A 12,216-nucleotide genomic window follows, 5' to 3' on the forward strand; every position below is an offset into this window, starting at 1 on the left:
ATATCAATCCCAATTGCACAATAATCTCAATGCATGGATTAACGATTGTTCGCTATTTTAAACTCTAATTTTACTTTTCTAAATGTTTTCAGTTAACAAATACAAAAAATCTACTCCAATCCTTTACTATTTTGTGAATATAATACATACTTTTTGATGGCCAAATACGAATGCATTACAATTAAAATAAAAGTATAAATACATTTCCATCCCCACAGAGTAACATCCTCTTAGCCCCCACTTCTCCCTCTTACTAACCTCCCTGAGCATCTCATTGGAACAGGCATGGTGGTGTAGTTATACTTCACTGTGTGCGCATAGTGGTGTATGGGCAAAACACCACCAATAACGTAGTCACCATCCATTGAGAATGCAGGCAGACGAGTGGTACCCTGGAGCTTGCATTTAACCGATGAAGCCTCAGTGCTGAGCCCAACACCAGTCCTCTCCTCTGTAAGCCCAGCCCTTTGTTTCACACCATCCCCAGAACCATTCAAGGCAACAGCTGAGTTCAGCTCACACAAACCCAGCGACAGCATCAGACCAATAAAGAGAGCTGACATCTCCATCCCTCAACTGTCCTCATGTGGGCATACTGTGTTTTCACAGGTTAATATAGATTTTCAGATTGAAGCTTCCATCCGACAGCACGTCAGCTTACTGTACGTCAGAGAGAGGATGCTCTTACCCAGTGGTCTTTGATTTACTATTGTCCAAGTTTTTTTTTGTGAAATGTGTTCATAATATACTCTGCTCTAAGTGCTATATTTATTTTCTCTTCTGTTAATTTTACCATTGTAAACACTAAATATCTTCTTAATTATCTCTATACCCTTACACCTTTTTGCTGTGTTTTAGCTCATATTACAGTTAAGCCTAACAAATGGGTTGTTTGTGTGGTTAAATCACATATTCAATAATGCCAACACATAAAAATTAATAAGGTATCACTGAGTTTATGAAAGAGAAAGAAACACACATTCATATTTTAATTGTTTTACTTCATTTATTCACTTTCTTCTATATTTTCAGAACTCGATAAAAAAATTATTGTGAAATAAGAAAACAATAATTAAAAAAAGGACTTTCACAAAACATTACAATTAATAAAACATTTAATGTACAACAACTTAAAATATAAATATTTAAACAAGGTGAAACTGAATGTTTTATCATGAACTTTATACTGAACGTTGCTGTTGAAGCTACAATCTAGTGTTGTGTTTTTTTTGTATCCTTACCTAAAACACAGGGTGATTGTACATGCAGTTCTGACATTGATCACAGATTGGAGTATGAATGTATGAAGTGCACATAGGTAAGCTGCAGGTGATGAGAATCAGGTGTGTAGAACAGTTCTTTGATGTGTTGGAGTGAGAGCTTGACTGGAATGTTTAGATTCTGAATTTGATGAATTGAAACAGATTGATTATCGACAATGCTGCTATTTACATTATGCTAGTGAGCATATATGTGAAACTGTACCAACTGGACATTGGTTTATTTTTATCCAAGAATACACATGCAAGACAAATTCTCCCTGTTTTGGGGTTATGTATGTTTATTAAAAGTCCCTTCAACTGCCATCTTAGTTTTTACAAAAAGTCAGATTTTTTTAGAATTGGCTTTTGTTCATTAAATGTTTCTTGGTGTTTTTCTCTGGCTTAAACAATATGATGAAACACTTTGGAGCAAATATACACAATATGAGTCCAAAACTGGATGCCAGAATGGCAAATATCTCCACAGCCACGGTAAATTTACCAGGAGAGCTGACATATGCTGGGATAAAGGTGACCCAGACTGCACAGAATATCAGCATGCTGAAGGTTATAAGCTTAGCTTCATTAAAATTATCAGGTAGTTTCCGGGCTAGGACAGCTAACACAAAGCAAAAGACAGCCAGCAGGCCGATGTACCCGAGCACAGCCCAGAACCCAATAGCTGAGCCTAATGCACACTCCAGGATGATCCGCTCCTTGTATGTGGTTAGGTTTTTCATTGGAAAAGGGGGACTAAGAACCAACCAAAGAGTACATATTACAACTTGAATGGATGTGAAAGACACTACAGTCATTCTTTGCTGTGGAGGACCAAACCATTTCATGACATTACGACCTGGGAGAGTGGCTTTGAATGCCATTAACACGACTATTGTTTTTCCAAGAACACAAGACATACAGAGGACGAAGGTGATCCCAAACGTTGTGTGGCGCAGCATGCAGGACCACTCAGAGGGTGCTCCAATGAAAGTTAATGAGCATAAGAAACAGAGAGTCAGAGAGAAGAGCAGCAGGAAGCTCAGCTCAGAGTTGTTGGCTCTGACAATCGGGGATGTCCTGTGACGATGGAACACAGCCGCTGTTATAATGGTAAGACAGGCACCACCAACTGAGAATGCTGCCAGAATGATTCCCAGGGCCTCATTGAAGGAAAGAAACTCTACAGGCTTGGGGAGACAAGTGTCTCTCTTTGCATTAGGCCAAAATTCCTTGGAACAAGGGAAACATTCAGGGGAATCTGAAAAAAGACAAACAAAAAATGCCTTTTAGCTGTCGTACTCGATAGTTGATGTTGTCCAGTAGATATGCAGTCGGAAAAATAATACCTGTAGCATTGCTAATCTCTCCCTCAGGACACAGAATACAATCATAACAGCAGATGGGTTTTCCTTTCTGCAGCACTTTACGGGTTCCTGCAGGACAGCTATCAGAGCACACTGACAAAGGCACCTGGCACATAGACACAAACAAATTCACACATCTTCAAGTGTGCTTCGAAGCGCCGATGATTAAAGGATAGGTTCAGATCTGTCTAAAAACAACACTTGCATGTCAATATGTGTATTGTGTACATGTGTTTTGTCAATGCAGCGACTGGTGGAAACAAATCCACAGTTGTGTAAAAATGCGTTCTAAAGTTCAACTAAAGCCAAAATGAGGCTTCAGCAGTCTGGCTTGGACAAAGCAAGTGGTTATCTTCCAAAGTTAGTCTTTTTGGACAAAGTCCCATTTTTTGTTACTATTCCTCTGCCACAACTCAGCAAGGGAACTCTTTAGTTGAAACTATTAAGTGTGATGTGAGACTGAAAATGATGTAACTTTAGAACAGATCTCTTCACAGCCAGTAAGGACTGGAGGAACAGGGACCAAGAACACTTATCACCAAATTTTAAATTGGAATATGTTATAACATTCATTTTGGGGTCCCTACTTGTGTGCGACCCTCCACCCAGGTGAGGTTCCTATTGATATGGAATTCCTGGCCCTCCGGCAGTGATGCATCGTAGTGCCCTACTGTCACCAACTCAATGCTACCACTCTCACTTTGTTGCCAGTTAATCAGCTCGTATGTGGCCACAGGATCCCCGTTAGCATCAAATGACACATCATAACCATTTTGGGAAAACTTAACTTTCTTCAACTGAGTGAGAACCTGTGAGGACGAAGTAACGGAAGACGGTGAGGGCGAGAAATAAAACAATGTACTGTATACTAAAATGAGTACTTCATTTAGGAAACAGTTCAGTACAGCAAAAAAGGGACATTGGGGTTGTTCACTTAATTGTTCTGACTGACCTGTTTGGACTTTATGCTGGTGAATTTGTCACATTGAGTTATAGAGTGTGTTTCCTGACACATTGCATTATGAATGGCATGTGCTATTGCATAAACAGCCTTGTACACCATGTTAGTGATTCGGAGCTGAGATGTGTCAGTGTACGGGCTCTGGATCATCTCTATGTCTTCAGTTCCATCGCACGCATTTTTATTTGTGGCTGATCCTAAAAACACACAAAGACAGGAAGGTTTTTTTTAGCCTTGACACTTACATCATTCTTTCTTTTGTATAATGTTCTTCTTTAGTTTCATTTAACCTGTTAAACGTGTTTTGTAGAAACTCGTATATATATTATTGTAATTCCCTTATAAAACATGCTTATTTTCCATTACATTTCAAAGCACTTTTAAATGTCTTTTAAACGAATAAATGATTTGAAATCCACGTCAATACAATTGTATATTCAGACCAACCTACATATTTACATATATTGTAACTGATACATACTTGAAAGTACAATTCTTTGGACTTTTTTTTAGCTTGGTGGCCTAAAGATTGTCTATATAGTTTGTGCTTGTGTTCAGGACTTTAGTGTTGACATCTCCTTCAAGCCAGCAGAGTGACTTGGCTTGACCTGAAAGATCATCATTTCACGTTCGATTATTAACAGAGATGCACCTTATTTTTACTCCATGTCTTTGTTCAATAACACTAGATTTCACTTTAAATCACTCTGGGGTTGGGTTGTTAAAGCAGCTGCTGCTCCACTCAGACAGAATAAAAAAACACAACACAGACAAAGACCCATCTGTGAGTGTCAGTTATGTTAAAGATCAGCCAAACTGTCTCACTTTGTCCCAGCCTGCAGTTGAATTCATCCTCCCAGAACTCAGTAAGCACTGGAGAGGCCGCCACTTTAGAGGGAGAGAGGTCCAGCAGGAAGTCTCTCAGACCAGGGATGACAGATTTCTCAATGCCAAATCCGATTGCTCCAGCACAGAAGCTGAACCTCAGCATGTCTGGGTCAGTTACCCAGGCCTCAGTGCCTATCCACTGGCGAGGTGGAGAGGGCTTGAGTGACAGCTCCTCCAGCAGAATCCTCAAGTCTCCAGGAGCTGTAAATGCCACAACAACCACAGCTGTCGACCTGGAGAGAAATTACAGAAGATTGTATAATACCAATATAAACAAAATATATTGCAAAATATTTATACATATGTATGGAGATAGTTAAAACAGTTTTTTCTCCCACTGAGTATTTTCACAATAAAGATCATTAACAAATATGAGATAAATACACGTCACGGAAAAAAAAGATACATTTCCAATGTGCATCGAGAATGAGAAAATAGTCTTCTGTCTTATATTTACAGAACATTGTTGTGGATTTGTGTGCAGAAGGTCAGTATGAGCACAGGGAACAAAAGCACATAATCAGTGAATGTAGAAACCTGCGGATAATGTCAGCTACTCTCTGGATCCTGCTCCGTGGGTGGGTCCGATAGAAAGATTCAGAGTATTCCACACAGATCCCCTCTTTGTGTGCTGCGTCCAGGAAAGACGCCATGCCATTGTTTCCATAATCCGAATCCGATCGGATGGCACCTATCCAAGTCCAACCAAAGTGTTTTACCAGTTTGGCCAGAGCGTCAGCCTGGAACTGGTCACTCGGGATTGTTCTGAAGAAACTCGGGTGCTGCTGTTTATCGGACAGGCATGCACAAGTGGCAAAGTAACTCACCTAAAGGAACACGACAGTATAATGTTTTAACAGGAAGGGCAAAAAATAGCACTGGTCTGTTCAACACAGTTTGCAGAAATTCAAAATATTACTTGAGGAATGTTAAAGGGCCCGATGATGCGTGACATGCTGATGGATGGCGTGGACCCAGACTCACCAACAATGGCCATCACCGTACCAGATTGTGAGCAATTGTCACCTGTGTAAAACACTGGGTCCAGGCCGCTTGATAGCTGGAATGCCACATGCACCGCAACAGGCACAGAGGCGCACGAGTCGTAGATCTGATAACCGAGTTTGATGCCCGGTAGCAGCTCCGTGCTGTTGTTAATCTCCTCGATGGCAAAGATCATTGCGCGTGAAAAGCGCAGTTCACGGGAGTCAATGCTGCACACAGACACACGTGTCACTGTTTAAAATAATGTCCGACATATGAGGACAATTCACTATTTTCATACAAATACATAATATGGGAGAACTGAACACCAAAAAGCACAACACAGAATATGTCAGTCCAATTTGCACAATAATATTAATGCACGGATTAATAAAAGTTTGCTATTTTAAACTCAAATTTTAGTTTTCATATTGTTTACAGTAAACAAATAAAAAAATCACAACAATTCTCTTGTATTTTGTGAATATAATACATACTAATGAATTAACATTAATAAAAAGTATAAACATTTCCATCCCCACAGAGTAACATCCTCTTAGTCCCCACATCTCCCTCTTACTAACCTCCCTGAGCATCTTATTGAATCAGGCATGGTGGTGTAGTTATGCTTCACTGTGTGCATGTAGTTATGTATGGAGAAAACACCACCAATAACGTAGTCACCATCCATTGAGAATGCAGGCAGACGAGTGGTACCCTGGAGCTTGCATTTAACCGATGAAGCCTCAGTGCTGAGCCCAACACCAGTCCTCTCCTCTGTAAGCCCAGCCCTTTGTTTCACACCATCCCCAGAACCATTCAAGGCAACAGCTGAGTTCAGCTCACACAAACCCAGCGACAGCATCAGACCAATAAAGAGAGCTGACATCTCCATCCCTCAACTGTCCTCATGTGGGCATACTGTGTTTTCACAGGTTAATATAGATTTTCAGATTGAAGCTTCCATCCGACAGTACGTCAGCTTACTGTACGTCAGAGAGAGGATGCTCTTACCCAGTGGTCTTTGATTAACTATTGTCCAAGTTGAATTTTGTGAAATGTGTTCACAATATACTCTGCTCTCAGTGCTATATTTATTTTCTCTTCTGTTAATTTTACCATTGTAAACACTAAATATCTTCTTAATTATCCCTATACGCTTACACCTTTTTGCTGTGTTTTAGCTCATATTACAGTTAAGCCTAACAAATGGGTTGTTTGTGTTGTTAAATCACATATTCAATAATGCCAACACATAAAAATTAACAAGGTAGGACTGAGTTTATGAAAGAGAGAGAAACACACATTCATATTTTAATTGTTTTACTTCATTGATTCACTTTCTTCTATATTTTCAGAACTTGATAAAATAATATTTGTGAAATAAGAAAACAATAATTAAAAAAAGGACTTTCACAAAACATTACAATTAATAAAACATTTAATGTACAACAACTTAAAATGTAAATATTTAAACAAGGTGAAACTGAATGTTTTATCATGAACTTTATACTGAACGTTGCTGTTGAAGCTACAATCTAGTGTTGTGTTTTTTTTGTATCCTTACCTAAAACACAGGGTGATTGTACATGCAGTTCTGACATTGATCACAGATTGGAGTATTAATGTATGAAGTGCACATAGGTAAGCTGCAGGTGATGAGAATCAGGTGTGTAGAACAGTTCTTTGATGTGTTGGAGTGAGAGCTTGACTGGAATGTTTAGATTCTGAATTTAATGAATTGAAACAGATTGATTATCGACAATGCTGATATTTACATTATGCTAGTGAGCATATATGTGAAACTGTACCAACTGGACATTGGTTTATTTTTAGCCAAGAATACACATGCGAGATAAATTCTCCCTGTTTGGCCTCTGTGGCTTATGTATGTTTATTAAAAGTCCCTTCAACTGCCATCTTAGTTTTTACAAAAAGTCAGATTTTTTTAGAATTGGCTTTTGTTCATTAAATATTTCTTGGTGTTTTTCTCTGGCTTAAACAATATGATGAAACACTTTGGAGCAAATATACACAATATGAGTCCAAAACTGGAGGCCAGAATGGCAAATATCTCCACAGCCACAGTCAATTTACCAGGAGAGCTGACATATGCTGGGATAAAGGTGACCCAGACTGCACAGAATATCAGCATGCTGAAGGTTATAAGCTTGGCTTCATTAAAATTATCAGGTAGTTTCCGGGCTAGGACAGCTAACACAAAGCAAAAGACAGCCAGCAGGCCGATATACCCGAGCACAGCCCAGAACCCAATAGCTGAGCCTAATGCACACTCCAGGATGATCCTCTCCTTGTATGTGGTTAGGTTTTTCATTGGAAAAGGAGGACTAAGAACCAACCAAAGAGTACATATTACAACTTGAATGAACGTGAAAGACACTACAGTCATTCTTTGCTGTGGAGGACCAAACCATTTCATGACATTACGACCTGGGAGAGTGGCTTTGAATGCCATTAACACTACTATTGTTTTTCCAAGAACACAAGACATACAGAGGACGAAGGTGATCCCAAACGTTGTGTGGCGCAGCATGCAGGACCACTCAGAGGGTGCTCCAATGAAAGTTAATGAGCATAAGAAACAGAGAGTCAGAGAGAAGAGCAGCAGGAAGCTCAGCTCAGAGTTGTTGGCTCTGACAATCGGGGATGTCCTGTGACGATGGAACACAGCCGCTGTTATAATGGTAAGACAGGCACCACCAACTGAGAATGCTGCCAGAATGATTCCCAGGGCCTCATTGAAGGAAAGAAACTCTACAGGCTTGGGGAGACAAGTGTCTCTCTTTGCATTAGGCCAAAATTCCTTGGAGCAAGGGAAACATTCAGGGGAATCTGAAAAAATACAAACAAAAAATGTCTTTTAGCTGTCGTACTCGTTACTTGATGTTGTCCAGTAGATATACAGTAGGAAAAACAATACCTGTAGCATTGCTAATCTCTCCCTCAGGACACAGAATACAATCATAACAGCAGATGGGTTTTCCTTTCTGCAGCACTTTACGGGTTCCTGCAGGACAGCTATCAGAGCACACTGACAAAGGCACCTGGCACATAGACACAAACAAATTCACAGATATTCAGGTGTGCTTCGAAGCACCGATGATTAAAGGATAGGTTCAGATCTGTCTAAATACAACACTTGCATGTCAATATGTGTATTGTGTACATATGTTTTGTCAATGCAGCCACAGTTGTGGAAAAATGCGTTCTAAAGTTCAGCTAAAGCCAAAATGAGGCTTCAGCAGTCTGGCTTGGACAAAGCAAGTGGTTTTCTTCCAAAGTTCGTCTTTATGGATGAAGTCACGTTTTTTGTTCCTATTCCTCTGCCGCAACTCAGCAAGGGAACTCTTTAGTTGAAACTATTAAGTGGAATGTGAGACTGAAAATGCTGTAACTTTAGAACAGATCTCTTCACAGCCAGTATGGACTGGAGGAACAGGGACCAAGAAGGGACAAGGGACCAACAATTATCACCAAATTTTAAATTGGAATATGTTATAACATTCATTTTGGGGTCCCTACTTGTGTGCGACCCTCCACCCAGGTGAGGTTCCTATTGATATGGAATTCCTGGCCCTCCGGCAGTGATGCATCGTAGTGCCCTACTGTCACCAACTCAATGCTACCACTCTCACTTTGTTGCCAGTTAATCAGCTCGTATGTGGCCACAGGATCCCCGTTAGCATCAAATGACACATCATAACCATTTTGGGAAAACTTAACTTTCTTCAACTGAGTGAGAACCTGTGAGGACGAAGTAACGGAAGACGGTGAGGGCGAGAAATAAAACAATGTACTGTATACTAAAATGAGTACTTCATTTAGGAAACAGTTCAGTACAGCAAAAAAGGGACATTGGGGTTGTTCACTTAATTGTTCTGACTGACCTGTTTGGACTTTATGCTGGTGAATTTGTCACATTGAGTTATAGAGTGTGTTTCCTGACACATTGCATTATGAATGGCATGTGCTATTGCATAAACAGCCTTGTACACCATGTTAGTGATTCGGAGCTGAGATGTGTCAGTGTACGGGCTCTGGATCATCTCTATGTCTTCAGTTCCATCGCACGCATTTTTATTTGTGGCTGATCCTAAAAACACACAAAGACAGGAAGGTTTTTTTTTGCCTTGACACTTACATCATTCTTTCTTTTGTATAATGTTCTTCTTTAGTTTAATTGAACCTGTTAAACGTGTTTTGTAGAAACTCGTATATATATTATTGTAATTCCCTTATAAAACATGCTTATTTTCCATTACATTTCAAAGCACTTTTAAATGTCTTTTAAACGAATAAATGATTTGAAATCCACGTCAATACAACAGTATATTTAGACCAACATACATATTTACATATATTGTAACTGATACATACTTGAAAGTACAATTTATTGGACTTTTTTTAGCTTGGTGGCCTAAAGATTGTCTACATAGTTTGTGCTTGTGTTCAGGACTTTAGTGTTGACATCTCCTTCAAGCCAGCAGAGTGCCTTAACTTGACCTGAAAGATCCTCATTTCAAGTTAGACTATTGACAGAGATGCACCTTATTTTTACTCCATGTCTTTGTTCCATAACAATAGATTTCCCTTTATATCACTCTGGGGTTGGGTTGTTAAAGCAGCTGCTGCTCCACTCAGACAGAATAAAAAAACACAACACAGACAAAGACCCATCTGTGAGTGTCAGTTATGTTAAAGATCAGCAAAACTTTCCTACTTTGGCCCAGCCTGCAGTTGAATTCATCCTCCCAGAACTCAGTAAGCACTGGAGAGGCCGCCACTTTAGAGGGAGAGAGGTCCAGCAGGAAGTCTCTCAGACCAGGGATGACAGATTTCTCAATGCCAAATCCGATTGCTCCAGCACAGAAGCTGAACCTCAGCAAGTCTGGGTTAGTTACCCAGGCCTCACTGCCTATCCACTGGCGAGGTGGAGAGGGCTTGAGTGACAGCTCCTCCAGCAGAATCCTCATGTCTCCAGGAGCTGTAAATGCCACAACAACCACAGCTGTCGACCTGGAGAGAAATTACAGAAGATTGTATAATACCAATATAAACAAAATATATTGCAAAATATTTATACATATGTATGGAGATAGTTAAAACAGTTTTTGCTCCCACTGAGTATTTTCATAATAAAGATCATTAACAAATATGAGATAAATACACGTGACAGAAAAAAAAGATACATTTCCAATGTGCCTGTAAAATGAGAAAATGCTCTTCTGTCTTATATTCACAGAACATTGTTGTGGATTTGTGTCCAGAAGATCAGTGTCACCACAGGGAACAAGAGCACATAATCAGTGAATGTAGAAACCTGCGGATAATGTCAGCTACTCTCTGGATCCTGCTACGTGGGTGGGTCTGATGGAAAGATTCGGAGTATTCCACACAGATCCCCTCTTTGTGTGCTGCGTCCAGGAAAGACGCCATGCCATTGTTTCCATAATCCGAATCCGATCGGATGGCACCTATCCAAGTCCAACCAAAGTGTTTTACCAGTTTGGCCAGAGCGTCAGCCTGGAACTGGTCACTCGGGATTGTTCTGAAGAAACTCGGGTACTGCTGCTTATCGGACAGGCATGCACAAGTGGCAAAGTAACTCACCTAAAGGAACACAACAGTATAATGTTTTAACAGGAAGGGCAAAAAATAGCAGTGTTTTCTGTTCAACACGGTTTGCCGAACTACAAAATATTTACTTGAGGAATGTTAAAGGGCCCGATGATGCGTGACATGCTGATGGATCGTGTGGACCCAGACTCACCAACAATGGCCATCACTGTACCAGATTGTGAGCAATTGTCACCTGTGTAAAACACTGGGTCCAGGCCGCTTGATAGCTGGAATGTCACATGCACCGCAACAGGCATAGAGTTGCACGAGTCGTAGATCTGATAACCGAGTTTGATGCCCGGCAGCAGCTCCGTGCTGTTGTTAATCTCCTCGATGGCGAATATCATTGTGCGTGAAAAGCGCAAATGACGGGAGTTAATGCTGTACATGGACAAACACACACACACACACACACACACACACACACACACACACACACACACACACACACACACACACACTGTGATATGGGGACAATACACAATTTTACCAGAAACACATCATTTGGGAGAACTAAACAACACGCCCAACACGGACTAAGATATCAATCCCAATTGCACAATAATCTCAATGCATGGATTAACGATTGTTCGCTATTTTAAACTCTAATTTTACTTTTCTAAATGTTTTCAGTTAACAAATACAAAAAATCTACTCCAATCCTTTACTATTTTGTGAATATAATACATACTTTTTGATGGCCAAATACGAATGCATTACAATTAAAATAAAAGTATAAATACATTTCCATCCCCACAGAGTAACATCCTCTTAGCCCCCACTTCTCCCTCTTACTAACCTCCCTGAGCATCTCATTGGAACAGGCATGGTGGTGTAGTTATACTTCACTGTGTGCGCATAGTGGTGTATGGGCAAAACACCACCAATAACGTAGTCACCATCCATTGAGAATGCAGGCAGACGAGTGGTACCCTGGAGCTTGCATTTAACCGATGAAGCCTCAGTGCTGAGCCCAACACCAGTCCTCTCCTCTGTAAGCCCAGCCCTTTGTTTCACACCATCCCCAGAACCATTCAAGGCAACAGCTGAGTTCAGCTCACACAAACCCAGCGACAGCATCAGACCAATAAAGAGAGCTGACATCTCCATCCCTCAA

General features: G+C 40.4%; 2 protein-coding genes across 2 annotated transcripts; both read right to left on the reverse strand.

The window, feature by feature from the left end:
• Positions 1-1,615: 1,615 nt before the first annotated feature.
• Positions 1,616-6,192, reverse strand: LOC306779642 (extracellular calcium-sensing receptor-like; the record flags this gene model as incomplete). Its single annotated transcript, XM_079271608.1, has 8 exons — positions 6,044-6,192; positions 5,395-5,689; positions 5,013-5,302; positions 4,413-4,708; positions 3,579-3,784; positions 3,214-3,435; positions 2,609-2,732; positions 1,616-2,520 (listed from the first exon to the last, which is right to left on the reverse strand). The coding sequence occupies exons 1-8, from the start codon at positions 6,148-6,150 to the stop codon at positions 1,616-1,618; spliced, it is 2,445 nt and encodes an 814-aa protein (XP_079127734.1). The 5' UTR covers positions 6,151-6,192.
• Positions 6,193-7,407: 1,215 nt separating this feature from the next.
• On the reverse strand, positions 7,408-11,446 carry LOC306779644 (extracellular calcium-sensing receptor-like; the record flags this gene model as incomplete). Its single annotated transcript, XM_079271621.1, has 7 exons — positions 7,408-8,312; positions 8,401-8,524; positions 9,003-9,224; positions 9,368-9,573; positions 10,201-10,496; positions 10,801-11,090; positions 11,186-11,446. The coding sequence occupies 7 exons, from the start codon at positions 11,444-11,446 to the stop codon at positions 7,408-7,410; spliced, it is 2,304 nt and encodes a 767-aa protein (XP_079127747.1).
• Between the last annotated feature and the right edge of the window lie 770 nt (positions 11,447-12,216).

Source organism: Melanostigma gelatinosum, assembly GCF_949748355.1.
Source record: "Melanostigma gelatinosum genome assembly, chromosome: 7".
Taxonomy (NCBI): domain Eukaryota; kingdom Metazoa; phylum Chordata; class Actinopteri; order Perciformes; family Zoarcidae; genus Melanostigma; species Melanostigma gelatinosum.